Source organism: Otolemur garnettii, unplaced genomic scaffold (genome assembly GCF_000181295.1).
Source record: "Otolemur garnettii isolate 467f Iridium unplaced genomic scaffold, OtoGar3 scaffold00053, whole genome shotgun sequence".
NCBI lineage: Eukaryota > Metazoa > Chordata > Mammalia > Primates > Galagidae > Otolemur > Otolemur garnettii.
In genome coordinates, this window is record NW_003852448.1 from 7,701,336 (window position 1) to 7,723,343 (window position 22,008).

The 22,008-nt window shown below is 44.2% G+C and overlaps 1 protein-coding gene across 1 annotated transcript; it reads left to right on the top strand.

The window, feature by feature from the left end:
* The first annotated feature begins 2,434 nt into the window (after nt 1-2,434).
* Nucleotides 2,435-21,759, top strand: GBX1 (gastrulation brain homeobox 1). Its single transcript, XM_003792042.2, has 2 exons — nt 2,435-2,966; nt 21,218-21,759. Exons 1-2 carry the CDS (start codon nt 2,435-2,437, stop codon nt 21,757-21,759), a joined length of 1,074 nt encoding a protein of 357 aa, XP_003792090.1.
* Nucleotides 21,760-22,008: the final 249 nt, after the last annotated feature.

A 22,008-nucleotide genomic window follows, 5' to 3' on the forward strand; every position in this document is an offset into this window, starting at 1 on the left:
AGACTCACTTGAGCCCAGGAGTTGGAGGTTGCTGTGAGCTGTGAAGCCACGGCACTCTACCCAGGGGGAGAGCTTGAGGCTCTGTCTCGAAAAAAAAAATTTATCAAGTCAATAAACGTCTATTATGTATCCAACACCATTCAACCACCAAACCAAGTACTTGACCTCTCACTTTTTAAATACAATACACTTTTGAAGTCTGGTCTTCCACAGTGAAGTACTTGGTTAATTTAATGTAGGATTGTTCTGAGGATTATCTTTAGACAAGTGCTCAGTAGTGAGTTGGGGTTCCCAGATCTAAGCTTTCTCCATTATGACATCTTCCCACCAGACCTGTCTCTTCTAAGTGCCTCTGAGTTTAATGTAGTACCGGTGGTAGATCAGGACTACATTCACTGCTGATGAGCTATCAGTTGAGACATAACCAAAGAAAGCTCTGTTCTTGAGTTCTGCCCTCTTCCTCAGGGCACCCTGGCAACATTGTCTTTTATGGTGCCGATTTTGAATACATCAGACTGACATGAGTAGTACTCCTAATTGAAACAAACACTGAGATCCAGAGTTCCTTCCTACCAGCTCTGTCTTGGCTGGACAGCCTGAGAATCTTTGGTGTAGGTTTTCCTCCTCACTAGATCCAAATTACTTCCTCTACACAGACTACATCTTCCTAAACTTGCCTGGCTTTGCTATAATTAATTTTAACTAGTTTGGCTCTCCCTGGCCCCACCTGAATAAGTAATAGTTTCCTAGTGATCGGATAATACTTCAGCTGGCCAGGCTTGGTCTGTGCCCTAAAGCTTGGGTCACTCTTCTCTTGATTTGCCTGTCTTAAGCCTTTTTCTTGCCCACTGACCTGAGACACCTATCAAGCCAAAGTGTCTATGACTTTTGCCTCTAGATTGACAACTCTACTGCTGGGAATCAGGAGGAGGGGGGCGGTAAAAGGGTTAGGGCACCACCATTTCTGTGCCTGAGAATGGGGGAGGTGAGCAGAGTCATCCACAATTAGCAGATAATTAGCGCAGCTGACCCTTGGGGCTCATCAGCGCTCCTGAGGCCAGCCCCCAGCAATCAGCCAGGGCAGGTCGTGAATGTCAGGCCCAGGAATGAATAGGACTCATCAGCAGCGCTGGAGCTGGGGAGCCAATCAGGGAAATTAATAGCAGAAGAGGGAGAGAGAGCTAGGGAGGGAGATAGAGATAGACAGAAAGACAAGAGATACAGATAAAGAGGCAAGAAATGAGAAAAAATAGAGTAAGATGGACTGGGATAGGGAATGAGAGAGGGGAAGGAGCTAATCAAATAGGAAAAGGAGTAGAAACGAGGTCAAAAAAGGGAAGAAAAGTGGGGGAAAGGAAAAAAAGATGGGAGAAAGATGGAGGGGAAAGGTGAGAGGACTGGTAAGTACTTGGCATAGTTCGGGCCCTACAGGAAATTACCAGAGGTGAGAATAAGGAACTGAGGAAAGCTGGCAATGGAGGGGAAAACGAGGAAGAAGGGCAAGAACCAATGCCAAGAGAATAGAGACCAGGGGCGAGCAAGCTAATGGGGTGGAGAAGACAGGAGGGAAAAGGCCCCCCAGAGAGTGGCCCTAAGCCTTGGCTCTGGCTCCAGGCGGTCGCAGCGCGCCCCCTGCCGTCCGTGCGTCGTCGTCCTCAGCCCAGCTCTCGCCCGAGGGAGCGGCAAAAGTGCTGTCCGGCCCGCTGCGCTGGAGATTGTTCTCGGGAGGTTGTTCGTATTCCGTTTTACGGGTCGGGGAAGGGATGTCGGGGGCGGGAGGCAGGCCTGGGGATGGTCCGGGTCTAACGGAAGGCAGCGGCCCAGGACCGGCTGTCCGTCCCTTCTGGTGCGCTCTCCTTGCCTGCCACCCGTGCCCCGTCCAGGCCTGGGCCGCCTCCCACTTGCCCTCAGAGCCGGGCCGAGCCCAGGCCGGGTGGGTTTAAGTGGAGGGCAGGTTGGGTGGCGGGAACGGGATCGGCTCAGCAGCTGCTGCCGCCTTCTCGTTGGCCACAAACTTTCACAAAGCGTCGTGTCCGGCCTCATCAATCTCCATTAATAATAGTTGGTTGGGCCGTGGGGGGCGGGTAGAGGGTCCCGGGCCGGTCGGCCGGGCCGCTGGGAACGGGCTCTGCCGAGGGAGCGGGAGCCGGGCGCGGCGCGGCGGGCGGAGGGAGGAAGTGAAGCGTAATTTGAGGAAGATGGATGAGTCCGGAGGGCGACACCCCCAACCCGCCCGCTCGCCCGCCCCCTCCCTCCTTATGTGAGAGAGGGAGCGCGGCGCCGGAGCCACACTGCGCCGAGCCCGCGCCCCGCCGCCACCTCGGCCCGGGAGTCAGGGAGCGAGCCCTTCGCGTCCCCGCTGGGCGCCCGAGCCGCGGGGCGCACGGCGGCGCCTGGAGGGGAGCGCCCCGGGGCGGCCGCAGCTCCGGGCACCATGCAGAGAGCTGGAAGCAGCGGCGCCCCGGGGAACAGCGGCGGGGGCAGTGGCGGGGGCCCGGGCACTGCCTTCTCTATCGACTCCTTGATAGGGCCGCCGCCACCGCGCTCCGGCCACTTGGTCTACACTAGCTACCCTATGTTCATGCCGTACCGGCCGCTAGTGCTGCCGCAGGCGTTGGCCCCCGCGCCGCTGTCTGCGGGCCTCCCGCCTCTTGCCCCGCTAGCTTCCTTTGCCGGCCGCCTTACCAACACCTTCTGCGCGGGGCTGAGTCAGGCCGTACCCTCGATGGTTGCGCTGACCACCGCACTGCCCAGCTTCGCGGAGCCGCCCGACACCTTCTACGGGCCCCCGGAGCTCGCCGCGGCTGCCGCCGCCGCTACTGCTGCCCGCAACAACCCTGAGCCGGGCGGCCGACGCCCAGAGGGTGGTCTGGAAACCGAGGAGCTGCTACCGGCCCGGGAGAAAGTGGCAGAGCCCCCACCACCCCCTCCTCCGCACTTCTCAGAGACTTTCCCAAGTCTGCCCGGTAAGTGCTGGGACGCCGGGAGGGAAGCGCGTTCACCTGGAAATCCCAGACGGGAACCTTGCTCGGAATCTCGGCAACTGTCTGGAGCCCTGGAGTCCCAAACCCCTAGATCGCGTGCAGGTTCTGACTCCAACTCCGTTCCAAAAAGCGTCTCTAGATCCCAGAGCCCCTGCCTTGTCCTGTCCCCAGAGCGCCTGAAGCCTCAACTGAAGAGTTCCCAGTATTCTCTTCCAAATTAGTGCCTTTCCTTCCAGCATCCTCATCCTCAAGCATTGGGCCAAGCTCCTTTTCAGCATTCCTTCATTTTCTCCTCTTTTAGGAGAGGATAAAAGAGTGGATTGGGGAAACCAGAATGAGGGTATGTTGGAGCAGCTGTCAGTTCAGTAAGGCTGGGGATGTTCTTGTTTCTGAGAAGATTGAATTGACCCCAGACACTCAGAGGGCAGGGTTGAGCTCTGGATACAGGAACAACAGAGGATTTTTAAAGCAGTGGCATCACCTTAGTAGCAGAGGACACTTCTGAACTGGCAGATTTAGAGCTAAGCAGAAGGCGTTAGCTAGCAGAGGGGCTAGAACCCACTGGACCAAGACTGACTGGGAGACTAAGAGAGAGCGAGGCTAAAGGCTGGGCTGAGTTGGGTGTGGCCCAGAGACCTGGAGGCAAGAATCCAGCTAAGATTCAGCTAAGAGATAATTCAAGAGCCCTGGAAACTCCCCTGGGAGAGTGCTCTCTCATTAGAAGCAGGGTGTATTAACCTGAATTGGGTTTAGGATCAATTCATTTAGAGCTCTCCTTTCCAACCTTTTGGTCTTAACCACTAGAGGCCAGAAATGCTTTCTTCTATCCAGACAGATCCAGGTGTTCTGAGACCCACAGGTTATATAATTTGGTGGGCCCTTTTTAAGAAAAATAGGGGCTATGTGCAAGTGGGCTCTGATGCTTGAACGTCTTTAGCATCAGCATAAATCTCCCTCTGGGATGCAGGTGGGAGGCGTGTTCTCCTGGAAATCCCAGACTGGAACCTGCTCAGAATCTCAGCCACTGCCCGGAGCCTGGAGTCTCAGACCCCTTGATCACAGGCAAGTTCTGACTCCAATTCAGTCCCAAACAGCATCTAGATCTAAATCATTCATTGCATCCAGATTAGCAGGTGGAAATGTCCCTGATAGACCTGGGAGCTGACGCTAATGGAGACCTAGGAGATGTAAGAGTCCTTTTGTCCTTTGACAGGAAAAGGCAGTTCTTAATGATAGGTATCTTGGCTCTTCCTGAAATTGCCCAAAGAGGGCATCACTCTTCTAGACTCCAAGGGTTGCCATAAGGCCTGTCTTCCTCTTCTTTTCTCCCTTAGCTCTGGACATTTTTGGCTTTGAGGACGCAGCTGTTGTTTTCTTTTTATGTCTGGATGGACCAGGAGGATCCAATGACTGAAGTCTGAGTAGCATCTTCTAAGGAGGATCATAAGGAAAAGATAGAGCAGCAACTGGAAGGTGGGAGAAAATGTCCACAAGATAAAAGGGCCTAGGGTACAGTACTAGTGGTGGTGTGGCCAGCAGGATGATTTTAGGAAGGAAGGATTTGTAGGATATTCACAATAGGAGGACCAGAAGGCAGAAAGAGAGCAAGGCAGGCCATCAAAGAGATGGCTTTGGAGGCGATAAGATCATACCCAGACACATCCGGGAAAGAGAGACCCTCAGGTGGGGTCTCAGTGAGGGGGGAACTGAGAGTTTTATCCCAAACCATGGGAGGATGAGCAGCTTGTCCTCCTTTATGTCCCTTTGATTCTTATTTTGACCCACAAGTATAATGGGGGCTCTTTTCCTTTTAAAAAATTTAGCCCCAGCCCCTGAGGGGGGCTCTTTTCTGAAACAGATAGAATATTGGCTATAAAAACTAGACATTGAGAGAGAGAGAGAGAGATAAGCAAAGGACAGAAGAAAAATGTTGAAGAGATAAGAATAGAGGAAAGGACCAAGGCATAAGCTGTATATGGGGATGGCCACAGAGAATATGAGAGAAGAGAGGGCTCTCTGTTGAAAGAGGGAATTCTAGATTGGGCTAAATGAAAAGGTGACAATATCACAAGACCAGAAGAGAGAGAGAGGGAGAGAGAGAGAGATATCTGTCATGAGAGAACTGGGAGAGAGCTAAATAAAATTGCTAAGGGAAGAGGAAAAAGTTTCAACACTAGGAATAATTTTCCTTAAAGAAAGGTTTTTCAATACTGGGAGTGATGGGAAACTGGAATTTATATGGATGATGAATAAAAGATCTTAATCACCCGAGGAAAATGTTGGAAGCAAAAAAGGACACTTGTGTTATTCTTGGAGTAAAGGCAAGGAATTTCTTTCCTAAAAATGACAAGAAGGAGACCTTATAGATGAATTCTGAGAAAGTGCTAAAACAAAGGTATAACTTATACTGGGAAGGGATACATGCAAAGGGTTTATAGTGGGGAGGCTGGGACAGAGTAGTAAGGAGGAAAGACTTCAGAAGAAACACTGGAAGAGGAAAATGAGTGGGAACTCTTATCTGTGACTGGTGCTTCTCATCACCTTCTCTACAAACTCTCAACTCTTCCTGGCCAAGCCATTCACATCCATCTTCTTAGTCTGAAATCATTGTGAAAAGAAAATGCAATTCCAGAAATGTTAGACATAAAATCAGCTTGGGAACTGATGACATATGGCCCTTGCTAAAAATGGTTGATAAACAAATACTCTGTTTTGGTAATTGTGTGCAAGCATTTGGAGGGAAATAAGAGAGTTCTCTGCTGTGAATAACTGGCTGAAAACCTCAACATTAGAAGAATTTGGAAAAAGAATATAGTCTTTAAGATGACAGGAAAAATGGATCTCCTGGTGTGAATGAGCAACATTTTTCTGAAATTATTATGAATTTACATTTGTTTAGTGTGTCACAATTACTAGCCCCTTTAAATGAAATTACAGTATAGATAGGCCAATTTGGAGAATGATGAGTGAAGTTCTTTTTGTTGGGAATTGCAGGGATCTTTTTTTTTTTAATTTGCTGAGAGTTAAGACAAATACCACTCTCTACTAGAACTGATGAAGAAAAAACCAGAACTAGGTCATGATTTTAGTGCAAGGGTAGAAGCTATGTTAGCAGATGAAAAGAAATACCATGTATAGAAATAAGGGGGTAGAAAGGTATTGAGAATGGTAGATTGAAAAGAGTTCTAGGTTGAGGATGTGGTGTGCAGTGGGAATAATTGGAGAAGGTCTTTTAGTAAGAGTGATAAAGAGGAAAAAATTTAGAAAAAAATTCAAAATTCAAAATTCAAAAATTGAATTAGTTGGAAAGATTAAAATATGAATCAACAGGAGAGCCCAAAGTAGTGCTAGCTATTAGAAATGTAATACAAGTCATTACATTATATATGTAATTAAAGTTTTTAGTAGCCATGTTAAAAAGATAAAAATAAACAGTTAAATTTTAATAATATATTTCATTAACTGTATGTCCAAAATATTATTTTAACATTAATCAGTATAAACACTCTTTATGAGATATATCCTCTTTTATGCTAGATCTTCAAACTACAGTGTTATTTTATACTTCTAGCACATCTCAAATTGGAGATTAACCATGTTTCAGGTGACCGGTAGCCTCATGCGAATAGTGGTAACCAAATTCAATAAAGCAGATTTAAAGAGTTGTAAGAACAGAGCCATGTTAAAGTGATAGCGGAAAAAGCTTTGAATTGGGGTGGAATAAGGAATCTTCATTGTATTAGGAATAATGGAAAGAAGAGAGCAGTAATCTCTAAATGATAGGAAAGAAAAGAATTCTGGCTGAGGACGGGTAGGCAGAGATGATATTGTATGCCTGAGGGTTTGTGTGAACCCTGGCTAAGTGTAATTGAAGCTAACTTGTCATGGGCAAGATATGGTACAGATACACATCTCAGAGAGCATGGGTGAAGAGGATGCTATGTGCTATGATGAAAAGAGCTATGTGCTCTTTTTTTTTTTTAAAGAACTTTATTTATTTTTATTTTATTTTTTTTGAGACAGAGCCTCAAGCTGTCCCCCTGGGTAGAGTGCTGTGGCATCACAGCTCACAGCAACCTCCAACTCCTGGGCTCAAGCGAGTCTCCTGCCTCCGCCTCCCAAGTAGCCGGGACCACAGGTGCCCGCCACAACACCTGGCTATTTTACGGTTGCAGCCGTCATTGTTGTTTGGCAGGCCCGGGCTGGATTCGAACCTGCCACCTTAAGTGTATGTGGCTGGTGCCTCAGCCACTTGAGCCACAGGCGCCAAGCTGAGCTGTGTGCTTTTTATAAAGAAACACAGAAGGAAACTTTAAACTGGGGGTTTCTAGAGCAATAATTCATTCAAGGAGAAAAAGCTTGGATTGCCCAAATATGAAAGCTTGAGAAGTGAGGGGTGGTAGATACTCCATATATAATTGTTAGATGGATGATAAAAATATATATACTGAGAATAGATGGATGATAAAAATACAGTGAGGTTGGCATGAGAGATAATGCCAGAGAAAACATTTGTAATTGAGGGTGATGTAGCAGGTAATAGAATAAGAGAATATGATGGGACAAACCTAAGAGATAGCAGTGTAATGAAATTATTTTTAAAAACTAAACAGAAGGATGGTGCCTGTTGCTCAGTGGGTAGGGTGCCAGCCCCATATACCAGGGGTGGTGGGTTCGAACCCAGCCATGGCCAAACTGCAACAAAAAAATAGCCAGGTGTTATGGCAGGTACCTGTAGTCCCAGCTACTCAGGAGGATGAGGCAAGAGAATCGCCCTAAGCCCAGGAATTGGGGGTTGCTGTGAGCTGAGATGCCATGGCACTCTACTGAGGGCAATAAAGTGAGATTCTGTCTCTAAAAACAAACTAAACAAAAATAATTGCTAATTTCTGAATAGAGATTGTCAACAATAATTGAAATTATACAAAGACACTAGGAAATTTCCTTGAAGCATGATAGTCAAGTGCTGATTTCTATAAGCTAAGTGCCTGATTGTAGCTAGGGAACATTTTAGATGACCATTAATTAATTTCTGAATAGGTATCTATTATGACTGTCAAGATATGATATTTACTTGTGAGATGAAAATAGAAAATGATAATAGAAAGTGATGTGGAATCAGACTTGTGTTGTTACAAACAAGAGGGAGAGAGTGGCTCAGCACATGCAGCACAGTGGTTATGGTGCCAGCCACATACACAGAGTAGGTAGGCATTGTGGTGGGTGCCTGTAGTCCCAGCTACTGGAGAGATGGAGGCAAGAGAAACCACTTAAGCCCAAGAGTTTGAGGTTGCTGTGAGCTGTGATGCCACAGCGCTCTACTGAGGGCAACATAGTGAGACTCTGTCTCAAAAAAAGAAAAAAGAAAAGAAAAAACAAGAGGGAGAATTTTGGGAGAAATGATGAAGACCCAGAGTATGTTTTTCTAGAACTTCTGAGGAAGAGAATATAGGAGAATGTTTGCTCCATTGACATTTATAGGACAAATGTTGCATTAACTTAATATGATTGAAGAAACATTTATTTACAAATTATGACACATGGGCACACGTCTTAACTTTCTCATTCATGAGCTGTGTAATTTTGACAAGTCACTTAGTTAAATTTGGGGCTTAGTATGTCCAAGACACTATGAGAGATTCAAAGTTGTATAACTTTTCCAGGCTTTGGTTTCCTCATCTGTCCAAAAGTTGCGGTTCAGATTACTTTTAATGTTCCTTTCCATTTTATAGGTCCCAATGTTTAAATCAGGTTTTTTTTTTTTTTTGAGACAGAGTCCCATTATGTCGCCCTCAGTAGAGTGCCGTAGTGACACAGCTCACAGCAACCTCAAACTCTTAAGCTTAAGCAATTCTCTTGCCTTAGCCTTGCAGTCCCTCAGCTGGGACTACAGGCACCTGCCACAACACCCAGCTATTTTTTGTTGTTGTCATAGTTGTCATTATTGTTTAGCAGGTCTGGGCTGCCAGCCCCGGTGTATGTGGCCAGCGCCCTAACCACTGAGCTATGGACACCAAGCCATAAATTAGGGTTCTTAACTTGGACTCCTTGGACCTTTTGTCAGGGGATGGTATTAAGTATGGATAGGAAAAAATTTTATCTTTATTTTTACTAACTTCTCACTAAAATTTGGTACTAACTTTTATTATTAATGTAGGCCAAAAATTATAAGAGTTTCAGCAATACATGAGGTTTTTGTCACTAACAGAAAGCATTGACATTGATTATATGAATTTACAATCTTTGGAGGGATTTTGCTTAATTAATAAAGAAGCATATGATTATATCACAAATTTAATTTTAAATATTTTTATCTATATTTTAATATAGTTGCCTTCAGATGTATACCTACAAGGATTATTCTGAGAAGGCTTTATCAGACTGCCAAAGGGGTTGAGGGCATAAAAAGGTGAAGACTCCCTGGTTCAAAGATAAATCTCAGAAACGAAGAGCATTGAAATGGGATGCTGAGATGCCTTGTGCCATACATGACACTTGTTGGGGGCATTGGCAAAGAGAAGGCTCTCTGCAGTGGCACACATGTATATATGCAGATACGTAGTCTAGAAGATCAAGAGGAGGATTCTTATACTCACAGTGATGGGCATGAATTGCCTGTACTGGGAATGATGGGACAGAGGCAACAAGTGGAATACTGAGGGAGGAATAGTTTAATTGGAAAGGAGGAACATGATATGAGCAAAGTTATTTGCATTGAGAGAAATGTTACAATAGGAAGTTGTATAAGAGGAAGCAAGAATTCTGCATTGGAAGTAATGGGAAAAGAAGGATTCTTTTTTTTTTTTTTTTTTTAGAGAGAGATAATGTCTCTATCATCCAGGCTAAAGTACAGTAGGCAATCATAGCTCACTGCAGCCTTGAATGATCTTCCTGCCTCAGCATCCCAAAGTGCTCAAAGTGTTGGGACTACAGACTTCAGCCACTGAACTTGGCCAAAAGAAGGATCTTTTCAGCGAAACTGATTTGCAAGAGGAGGCAGGCTGGGACACATGCATCTCGAAGTGAAGTTGAGGCTGGGCTTTAGGGTGGAAAGGTTTTGCGATCTGAATTGGAGAGGTGGTACTTGAACTATGACTATATACAGCCATCATATTAAATAGGAGAGAAAGGAGAGAAGTAATGGAGTAGATGCACAAAAAGAGAGAGGCTTAAGCAGGAATGATGAGAAGGAAGGTGTCTGGGGAGAGGAAAGAAGTTTTATTTAGAAGGAATGGGTAAATGCACCATGTTAGGAGTAGGAAAGAGGAAACCTTCCTTCTGAACCAATGAAAGGGACTGAGCTCTCTATGCAGATGGTGCCTGAAACCACAAAAGAGGCTTGGATTAGGAGCAGTAAAGGAGGCTGGAGATTTTTATTGGAAATATGATCACGCTGGAAGAAAGTTATCAGTTTAAAGTAACGTGGACAAAATATTGATATGCTAGGACTAATTGGAAGAAAAGGTGAGAGAGAAAAGGCATGCTTGGATATGGGGTGGTGGAAGAGTAACCCATATGGCTTGAATTAAGGGGTACTAGGAAGAGACAGCACTGTGTCACAAGTAGCTATGAAGCAGTGTCTTCACTGTTCCTCATCAAGGGAAGAAGTAAGATCTTCAAGGGGGTGAAAAGAAACATCTGTATCAAAAGGAGGGCTGTAGGATCTCACTGAGATTAGGTTGTTAACAAAGGAGCACTATCCAGAAATTAGGACTGGCATAAAAAAGAAAACACTCCTGAACTGGGGGAAATGGAAGATGATGACTGAATTATGGAGAAGATAGTATTATAATAGAAATAATGGGGGAAAGGGAACTATGTACTTGGGAGCAGTGGAAAGAGAAGTGATGCAGAGGTGTCTCGACAGGGAAGGGAGAGGAAGGTAAAACTGTGTGCTGGAGGGAATGATAGCTGCTCTGTGAACTGTACTAAGGCACTGATAGTGCCCAGCAACGATCTGGACCAGATCACACCTCTGTCTTAGCCTCATCAGTAAAATAAAGGGCTTGAAATAGGTGATGTCTAAGTCGCTTCTAGCTCTACAATTCCATTATTATCTATCAGGATACCTTTATTAATGAATTGTTTCTTTAAAAAGTAAAAAAGGCATCCTGAGCAAAGGGCCTAGAGGAAATTCTATACTTCTCAATGCTGAGTTGTGGAGGAGGAAGAGAGGGCAGGCTGGGATGCATGCATCTTGAGGTGAAATCAGGGCTGGGCTTTAGGATGGAAAAGGCTTTGTCATCTGGGATTGGGGAGGTGGTACCTGAGCTATGACTGTGTACAGTTGTCATATTAAATAAGAGAAAGAATCATTTGATAAAGGCAGGAGTAGATTTTGCCTAGGCCAAATAGATTGAGGATCAATTGTGACCAACTTTACCTGGTGAGGAAGGGAGCAATGAAAAAAAAGTTGTATTGTACAATCAGTTCCTAGCCTATACCATTTTTAAAAATCTAGTACAGTATTTATGATAGGGTCACATTAGAAATCAGTCTCTTTGCATTCTCAAGTAACAAAGAGATGTGGTAGAGTGCAGAGAAACAAGCATGGGCTTTGGTCAACTGAATACAGATATTGGTGCTGCTTTTTGTGGTCTACAGTGAAATACTAAGCTCTGCAGTTTTAGTCTTCTCATCAGTACAATAAGGGCGATAATACTTACCTCATAGAGTTGAGGATTACATGTGAAGATTTTGTACAGCATCCTGGAAGTAATAGGTGCTTAAGGAATTATTACTATCCTTGCATTGGAAATAAGTGGGGAAACCTTCCTGGGAATTAACTTGGGAAAGATTTCTTTACTAGGAATGGTATAGGATAGGTGACACTGTGTACTAATAAGGACAAATATTTCTGGGAGTGATGATGGAGAGAGTGCTGTATTCTGAGAATTGGCTATATGGGAACTGCTGGAGAGAACACTGTGCTGAATCTAATAGGGTAGCTTTCAAATTTGTCTTTCGCTTTTTCTCTCTTCTTTTTCCTAGCTCACATTCTGGCATCCTCTGTAGATCCTAAGGCTGCCTAAAGCATCTCTGCTGTGCCTCAGTAGGGCCTGTTCTCCTTTTCTTTCCATTAAAAAAAAAAAAACCCTCCTGTTTTCTTCATCAAAATTTCTATTCCCTCATATATGTCCATCTCAATTTGATGTTAGGACCAAAGCTTTTGGGTTAAACTAATTAACACTTGATGGATTAATGAGATTTTTTTAAAGTTCAGATGAATTTCAAACAGGTGGAATTTTACATGGTATTACTATGAATAATTTCAGGGAATATGGAAAAATTATTTTGGATGAGAGAACTATGGGAGTGAGGGAGAGAGACTTACTTTCCTTGGAGTCATGTAATTATTGTCTCTTCTTTTTCTTTTTAATTTTTTTTGGTAGAGATAAGGGTCTCACTATGTTGCCTTGGCTGTCTCAAACTCCTGGCCTCTAGTGATCCTCCTGCCATGGCCTCCTAAAGTATTGGAATTACAGACATGAGCCCTTGTGCCAAGCCAATGATCTCTTCTAATTAAGCATTATACTTAGAATTCTTGGGGCTGTTAGTGACAGTAGCTCAACTCTAATTTAAGATAAAATGAGGATTTATTGATTTACATAACTGGGAGGTAGGTACCTGAGTGGATGTGGAAAGGCAAGCTGTTGTTAAGACCCTCCTTCCTGCTCTCAGCCTGGCTTTTCTGTCTATCTTCACCTCATTCTCTCCTTAAGACAGCTCCCTTCATTTAGTGAGAGGTAGGAGAGGGCATGAATATGTGCAGCTCTAAATTTTTATAATCCTAGCTTAGGACCCCAGTGAATTCTATCATATATAAAACCCTAGGATGACTAATTAACTAGCTTGAGTCGTGTCTCCAGGGAGATAGCATGTTGCAAATGGTTAGTTCTGGGTCACGTGCCTACTCTGGTCAGGAAGGTAGAGAAAAGCCATTCACAGTCTCACTGGGTATTGAGTTGAAGGGAAGAAGCAGTGCTCTGAAGGAAGACAGTTCAGTCCCTCTGAACAAAAGGGGAAAAGATGCTGGCAAACAAAACCAACTCAAAACCGGTATCTTCCTGAACCGGAAAGAATGGGCCTTCAGCTCCCTTTCGGTATTAGGTAGGAATACTGAAAGGAAATAGTTAGCTTCCACACTGGCTAGCTAAGTAGTCTGAGGACTGATAGAAGTGATCCTGAGAGTGAAGTTCTGAAGAGAATTCGGTAGTGAGGAAGGCAGAGAGAAAGACAGTAGAACAATTTCTGTTCCTCCATGAGGCTGTCTCTTTGTTCTGATTCCTATACAAGAAAGACTGAGAGATGAAGGATACAGTTGTAAACTAGAAGCTAGAGAAAACTGGTAATAAAACCCTTTCCATAGTTTGGCAGTATTATTTTTAAAGTTAGAAAATACTTTTTAAATAAAAGGAACACTAACTGGTAACATTACATCAAACAAACCAATAAGGTGAGAAAGAACTGGAAGAAAGGATCTAGTGGGAATTTTGTCTTGGGAATGGTGGGAGAAGTAGCCTATTAAAGGACAGGTGACATTTGGTGCGTGAGGGCTCTCCTATGCCGGTTTTAAGAATCTTCTCTGACAATGTTAAGGGAAGATATTAATGAATAGGCTAGAGCTCTGTGGTGATAAGTGAAAGGGATAAGACCTAAACTTACTTTGATGGAAGGTTATTTATCTAATGAGGCATCTGGAGAGAGGGCTTTTACTTCAAGTAAAAGGAGAGGAGAAAATATTGTATTGGACAAAACAGAGCATTAACTGGAGTGATAGGAGATGAAGGTTCTAGACATGGTGCTCTGTCCCTGTCTATGTAACTTAGGGAAAATCACTTAATCTTTCTGAAACTCCATTTTTTTTTTACTTGAAAATAAGATTACAAACTCTCTGATTACTAATTATAATATAGAGCTGCTTTACTTCAGTGAGTTGCTTGAAGATAACGTGAAAAATGTTTTGAAAAGTTAAAGGTCGTATAAGAGTGCTCTTGGCAATGACAGTGTTAGTATGCCATGAAAAGAGCTCTGAGCTTGGAGGTAGGAAATTGTAGTGTACAGTGAAGTACTGAGCTCTGCAGAGAGCACCATGTCTAGAACCTTCATCTCCTATCACTAAACTTTCATGAAGCTGGGAGGGACTCAGGATGGCAGTGATGTAGAGAAACTTCTCCCACTGATTTGGAGTAAAGAATGCTAAAGAGTCATAGGACAAGTGGTGAGAAAGTGAAAATGAATGTTCTTATTGTACCTAAAATTATAGGAAAGACTAGTAGCATAATGGAAGTATGAAATTAATAGGGATGAGAGAAAACAAATCAAAAGTGAGCTGGTTGTTATAACCAATGAGAAAAAGTACTGTGCCTGAAAAGAACAGAGAAATTATCTGTACTAAGCATGATGATGAAATGAGGATTTAGAATGGAGTGATGGCAAATATATCTCTTTCTTGAGGGATTACCTTTTTTCTCCCACCTTTTGATCCCACCCAAGTTGGAGCTGTATTGAGGGAGATGATCAGTTGACCCAAGAAGATCAGGAGGATATTCACTGTCCTGGGAAGGGCAGGGTAGGAGGGAACTTTTCCTGAGAGTGGATGGAGGAAGTGTTAGGGTAGCTGTTTTTGAAGTAGACGGAAGAGAAATCAGAATGGAGGGAATTATTTTCTATAAAGACAGTTGATTTTCTATAAGCTACGACAATGGGAGATAGAGTAACTGGATGAATAAGGAACAGCACAAGGGATACTTGAGTTTCTATAGCTGGATGTCTAAAGTCCTCATGGTTCTCCATTATCCTTAGTGACTCCAGCTGAAGCACTTCACCTCTACCTTGAGTGAGTCTGGTGCTGTGTATTCTTTCTCCTGGAGAATAACTACCGTGGATTCTTTGGCTTTTGATTTCTTCCCCGCCCTGACCTAACCCATTGCCTAGATGGGGGTTCCCTCTGACACCAGAGTTGCTGCTCTTCTTCTTGGAAGAAAGACTCATGTAAGCATGTCTCCTGAGTGCTGTTCTCTGGAGCAAGATCAATGCTCCTAGCATAAACTCTATGGGAAATAGTGATTTAAACCTTGTGTTTTCTGGTTCTTAGGATAATAGCATGTACTAGGAGAAATCACATGAACTCTTCATGTTTCCTCATAACCAGTATGTCCTATTATCATCCCCCCTGACCAGAGACCAAATGTTTTTCACAAGTTCTAGGTTTACCTATAGGGAATAAGGTAGAAACACAATATAGTCTTCTTATTACCAATTATCATTCTCATACACAAAAGACAGAATCTTTCTGGCTGTTAGGCTGCCTGCCTAGTACAGTCTAATTTTTTCCAATTAAAAATGTTTCATGTTGCTGGGTGGTGCCTGTGGCTCAAAGGAGTAGGTCACCAGTCCCATGTGCTGGAGGTGGTGGTTTCAAACCCAGCCCCGCCCAAAACCTGCAAAAAAAATTTTATATATATATATTTTTTCATTTTGCTGAGAATAGTCTCACCATTATTGAATAAGAATCCTTATTTTCCATGTAAAATTTTTTACAAAATCTTGTTTTGTTGATCAAGGATTTTTGCTCATATCAACCAATTATAGTGTCTGTGGTTGGAAGTTTACTTTATTTACCAGGTCTAAATACTCCAAATCAGATTTTGCAAATATGAATTTTTTTTTTTTTTTGCTGTTGTCCTAGGTTTATTAAAATGTTACCGCACAGCAGACAAACAGTTCCACATGGTGCTTTGAAATTCATCCTAACTGTAGGCTGAGTGACCTGGAGGTTGGACAGACTGCCAAAGTCTGAAAGCTTCAGCATTTCCTTAGTGTCAGAATCTACTTCAATGATCTCTTGATCCAGGGCTGAGACCTCAGAGACATAGTTGTCTCTTCTCTTTCTCTCCTCCTCCCGCACCTTGAAGGAGAAGCCTCTCACTGGACCCCTCTGTATCCATTTTATCAGGTGTGTGACGTAGCCTGCTATCTTGTTGCAGAGCTTCTTGCTGGGAATGATGGCAATCACCTTGCACATGCGCTTGTACATGTAAGTCATTGCCTAGATAGGTGTAAGTACTTGATGATGACCCGGGCTGCCTTCTTCATGGTTTTGGTGCAAACATGGCCCATGTTGGCGGGTCCGTGATAAAATGAGATGCAAATATGAATTTTATTAAAAAGATTTGCACTGGGCATGGTGGCTCACACCTATAATCCCAGCATCTTGGGAGGCTGAGACAGGAGGATCACTTGAGGCCAGGAATTGAAGACCAGCCTGGTTAACATAGTGAAGTTTATCTTTATGAAAAAAAAATTTAAAAATTAGCTGGGGGAGGGTGATTCGTACCTGTAGTCCCAGCTACTATGGAGAATGAGGCAGGAGGATTATTTGAGCCTGAGAGTTGAAGGTTTTAAATGAGCTGTGATTGCACCACTGCATTCCTGCACTGCCTGAGTGACAGGGGGATCCTGTTGCTGGGGCTAGGGGGAAAAGATTTGCTTCTTTCAATTTTTAGTCAGTATATTTTTATGTTCAATTTTTATTCTGTTTGATTATTTTTACCACTAATGAATATCATACATTTGATAAAATAGTTTGTATTTGTTTCTTAGTTAATTCATGAGAAAATAGTAAGCCGTTTGGGGATTGCTGCATTTAAAGGTCCACACTGCTGTTTTGCTCATTCTGTTTCCCTGCCTCCGTTTCCATCATTCTGTAGTGCTCTTTCTGTTGGTACAGCGGAGAGCAAATGGTAGGGCCAAAATGATTTGCTTTGCTCCAAATGCATCAGTATTCTGGTAGGGGTGTGGGGGGAGGTAGCAGTGTTTTTTAAAAAACACCTTTTGATTTCTTTCTCCTGTTTTTTCCCCCCTATTTTCTCTTTCCCTTTTCTAAACTCTTCAGCTCTTTCATTTTCTTTGACTCATTTAATCCTTCTGCCACTTCTCTACCCCTGCTTCAGCCTTGCCTGCTCTCTCCCACTCATTGTCAGTCTCACTCATTGTCCCAGACGCCGTCCTCTGAGGTGTATAGCTGTACTTTCTTCTATTTATTCTCCTATTTATTATTATTATCCGCCCCCCCATTTTGTTCCCAAAGTTGCTTATCAGAGTCCTCAATGTCATGGTTATAAAGGCTCAGAGAGAAACGCTTACCCTTGCCACTCAGCATCCTACTGGGATCAAGTAACCAAGGGAGGTTGTGAACCCGTGTTCTTTATATGGCTTTAAAAGCCACCTGTGAGAGTGGCTGGCTCATGTAGGCTTGATTTTACGGATCTGTCAGAAGACAGGGGAATGGATGATGCGATCACAGGAGGGGTCTGCCAGATACGGGAACCTGGGAGCTTCATCTCAATCATCACTAAATTAGATTTATTGGACACCCCCCTGGGTGCTTGGAACTGTACTAAAAGATTTCATTCTTCAAGCCCTGAAATTTCTGCTTTTTTAGTAGTATTTAAAATATTGTAAAATTGAGCTGTTTGTACAAAATTTGGGGTTTTTTTTATGTTATTACTATTCTCTGTGTTTTAAAAATTAAAGTTAGAGGATTTAGTAATGGTATTGGAATTCTCCTTAATTTCTTTTAGCAAGCTATAGATTTCTAAGATCCTGTAGATTTCCACTGTGGATGGGTTCCTTTCCAGCCAATGTGAGATCTGAGGTGTTCTGAAAAGTAGTTAGGATAATATTCATGGATGTCTTACGGACACTGGATCTGGGGTAGTGCAGGGTTTGGGAGAATATCTTAAGAGAGGCTTGGGAAAGAAAAGGACAAGAAAGGAAGGAAAGAGGGAGGGAGAGAGAGAGAGAAAGAGAGAGCACACACACACAAGTGCCTGGAAATAGTGTCTTATTTAGTCAATCAATATTTATTGAGTACTCTATGCATGTAATTTTCAAAATGCTGAAGATATAACGGTGTGTAAAAAAATTTAAAATCCTTTCCTTCGGGTGGCGCCTGTGGCTCAAAAGGGTAGGGTGCCGGTCCCATATGCCGGAGGTGGCGAGTTCAAACCCAGCCCTGGCCAAAAACAGCAAAAAGAAAATCCTTTCTTTCATGAAGCTTATATTCTAGTAGCAACAGACAGCCAATAAAATAAATGAGTGAAATTGGCATATGCTATAGTAACACATAAAACAGAGAAAGGAGATAGGAATATGGGGGGTGTTGATTTTAAAAGAATGATCAGAGAAGATCTCATTGGTAAAATAAAGACCTAAAGGATGTAGAGAATGAATTAGAGCAAAGAACTACGTGAAGAGTATAGTATTCCCAACAGAGGGAAGAATAATGGGCAAGAGGAGTGGTAAGGGGAGAGCTGGGAAACCACCTAGGACATGTTAGTGAACAAGATTAGAGAGTATGGGGTGGCGCCTGTGGCTAAGTGAGTAGGGCGCCGGACCCATATACCATGGGTAGCTGATTCAAACCCGGCCCTAGCCAAACTGCAAAAAAAAAAAAAAAAAGATCAAAGAGTATGGTGATGCTGGCTTGTTGATAGCAGAGGAGGTGGAGAGAAGGGGTTGGGCTTCAGGTATAGAGGCAGCAGCACTAGCAGGATTCATGGGTGAATTGGGTGTGTGTTGTGAGAGAGAGGAGTGAAGGATGACATCAAGGTTTGGTTTGAACACACAGAAGATAGAGGTACCATTAACTGAGATGAGGAAGAGCTGATTTAGGAGAAAGATCTGAAGTTTGGTTTGGGACATTCTAAATTCTATGAAGCAGAAAAATAACATGGGGACAAAATGAACATGGAAACCAAGGATGTAAATCTTATAGAAAACAAAATGGATTTGGCTAGTGATGGAATAGGGAGAGAGAACGTGGGAAGATGAGAGGTGCATGTAATGAGGAACACATTATCTACGGTCTCTGGTACTTATCCAGATGGGGCTTGATGCTGGGTACAAGTGAAGATTTTGAAAGCTGTTTCAAGAGAGTACAAGACAATTTGCTGGTGAAAAGCAATGAGTAGGAGCAACATGGGAAAACATGGTGAGCCTAAACTGGGGTGTGCCACATGGGCTTTGAGAAGGTTAGATGAAGAAGGAAGCACAAGAGGAAGAAAAGGCATGGGTGAAAATACCCTTGAGGTGTGGAGCTGATTGGGATGAAGGTGGGTGATGTGAACAAGGGTTGTATTTCTGGCCATAAAGGAAAATGTCAGTGTGGTTCTTGAGGAAAAGAAATAGGTGTAGGCTGTAGCAGTGAGGGCGAAGAGATGACTCTGGGGAGTAGGGGGTGAGGGGAAGAATGCCAAGAAGCTCTGACTGCTGGGAGGTGTTCTAAGCACGGAACACATACCTTCTTTCTATTATAAAGCATTTCACTGTGCCCTGAATTTAGTTTACCTTGAGTTGTATTCTCAACCTCTGAGAGTGCTTATGTATGTACATGTGATACCAGGCAAATAAAGGTAGATTCACTCCCACAGATGTTTGTAAAGGCCTCCTGCCTTTACACAGTGAACTCTCTTGGGAAAGAGCTAACTATTCAGTTCACAGATGATCCATTTTGTTTGTTCTCTTTCCTATTGGATAGTTGTCTTTTGACTTTTTGTTGTTTCACTGCTCATTGGTCCTTTGGTCAGAAAACAGGGGAGTTTGTAAAACTCAAAACACTGAAAACATTTGTAAAATATTATCTGTAGTTCCAATAAAAAACATCAAGGGGCTGGGCTTGGCACCTGTAGCTCAAGCGGCTAAGGCGCCAGCCACATATACCAGAGCTGGCAGGTTCGAATCCAGCCCAGGCCTGCTGAACAACAATGACAACTACAACCAAAACATAGCCAGGCGTTGTGGCAGGGGCTTGTAGTCCCAGCTACTTGGGAGGCTGAGGCAAGAGAATTGCTTAAGCCCAAGAGTTTGAGGTTGCTGTGAGCTGTGATGCCACATCACTCTACCCAGGGCAACAGCTTGAGGTTCTGTCTCAAAAAGAAAAAAAAAATCAGGGGATAAGGTTAAAATTAGTGGTTAAATTAAATTTTAGAATGTGTGGATTAAAATGTTTATATGTCTGTGATTATAAATAATTGGTAATCTACTGAGTGAAAGTTTCTTTTTTTTCTTTTTTTTGGACGGGGCGGGGTTTCAACTCGCCACCTCCGGCATATGGGGCTGGCGCCCTACTCCTTTGAGCCACAGGCACTGCCCAGTCAGTTTCTTTTTTACCATTTCTTTCTCTATATTTTTCCTTGCTGCACTTCTTCCTCCTTCTCCCATATTCCCTCCAGTCCTTCTAGCTGACATCAAGCTCAGGGTCTTCAGGATTCTGAACTTGAGCAGAAAGTAGCTCTTTGTGCTACTCAGGGAATTTTGGCGAGGAAAGAGGGAAGGTGGGAAAGAGATGATGTTACTTCAAAATAAGGGTAGGGATCAAAGAGGGTCAGGAGGGCTAAGTAATTAGGAGAAAAATATGGCTGCATACAAAGCACCATGTGGCTGGGAGTCCCATTATAGGCTGGGTGTCTGGTTAAGAAGAATTGGGAAGGGGGCTGGTCAGGAAACCTCAGACTCCCAGGTCCTTTGATAACATTTCTTTGACACAAATTTGGGTGGGTAGAGGGCGACAGATCAGATGACCATGAAGGTTCTACCTGGAAATGAGATTATGATTCTAGATCTAGTGAAGAGGAAAAATAGAAAGAATAGAGGTCATGAGACAGGTCTTGCCAACTGGGCCAGATGTGGATAGAGGCTGACATCCCGTATCTCCCCATCTATCCTGGGAAAGTCAGTTCTCCTTAACTTCTTTGCTTCACTCCTTCCCACTGTAGTACTCTGAAAGGACTTTAAGCCAGGTTCTCTGTTGCTCCTGGGACCTGAGGCTATGAGTCTGGCTTTGGAGGGGTGATGTCAAAATGAGCCCATTGGGCCCTTGGTCTCTGGGTTTGGAGAAAGCTGGGGAGGTGGTGGGCAAGGAGAATGTGATGGGGTGGTGGGATAACTAAGGGGTCATTGTCAGTACACTTACTGCCTCCCCCACTTTTCCATAGTGAAATCTGTGCTGGTTAATACCTTTCTTCCCATTTCTTTGTTTTCCCTAAACCCCTTCCCATTCCCTACCTTGGATGTTCGATCCTCCTGTCTCCTCTCCTCCCCATCTCCTATGTCTGCATCTTTCCTGCTGTCCCCTACCCCTGCTCCTGGCCATGGTTCCTTGTGCTGTCTCCAAACTGTCTTTTCCTTGCCATCTCCCTCCCTATCCATTGGTTTCTCACTCCTCACAGCAGAGGGGAAGGTGTACAGCTCAGATGAGGCACCAGCAGGAGACCCAGCAGGCAGCGAACAGGAGGAAGAGGGCTCAGGCGGTGACAGCGAGGACGACGGTTTCCTGGACAGTTCTGCAGGGGGTCCAGGGGCTCTTCTGGGACCTAAACCGAAGCTAAAGGGAAGCCTGGGGACTGGAGCTGAGGAGGGGGCACCAGTGGCAACAGGGGTCACAGCTCCCGGGGGGAAAAGCCGACGGCGTCGCACAGCTTTTACCAGTGAGCAACTTTTGGAATTGGAGAAGGAGTTTCATTGCAAGAAATACCTGAGCTTGACAGAGCGTTCCCAGATCGCCCATGCCCTCAAACTCAGTGAGGTGCAGGTCAAGATCTGGTTTCAGAATCGACGGGCCAAGTGGAAGCGCATCAAAGCTGGTAATGTGAGCAGCCGTTCTGGGGAGCCTGTAAGAAACCCCAAGATTGTTGTGCCCATACCTGTGCATGTCAACAGATTTGCTGTGCGGAGCCAGCATCAACAAATGGAACAGGGGGCCCGGCCCTGAATGGGCACCCAAGGACATAGGAAGACAATGGATCTGTACCTGAGCCGGTGTGAGACTGAGTTAGGATTCTGTGGACCAGAGGGCTGCCACTGTGATTCTGTTCCAGGAGAAGCAGTAGTTGGCCATTAGCCTAAACCATGGTGTGCTCCTCTAGGAACCTGAGATGTGGGCACTTGGCCCTGACCTTATTCCAGAGACCTTCAGGACTAGGGGCTGCAGGGTAAAGGGGCTTGGGTTCTAACTGTGGAG

Excerpts from the sequence above, each read along its gene's own strand:
- GBX1 (XM_003792042.2), top strand. The coding sequence starts at position 2,435 with ATGCAGAGAGCTGGAAGCAGCGGCGCCCCGGGGAACAGCGGCGGGGGC. Across the intron at positions 2,967-21,217 it reads GACTTTCCCAAGTCTGCCCG|CAGAGGGGAAGGTGTACAGC; the intron begins GTAAGTGCTGGG and ends CACTCCTCACAG.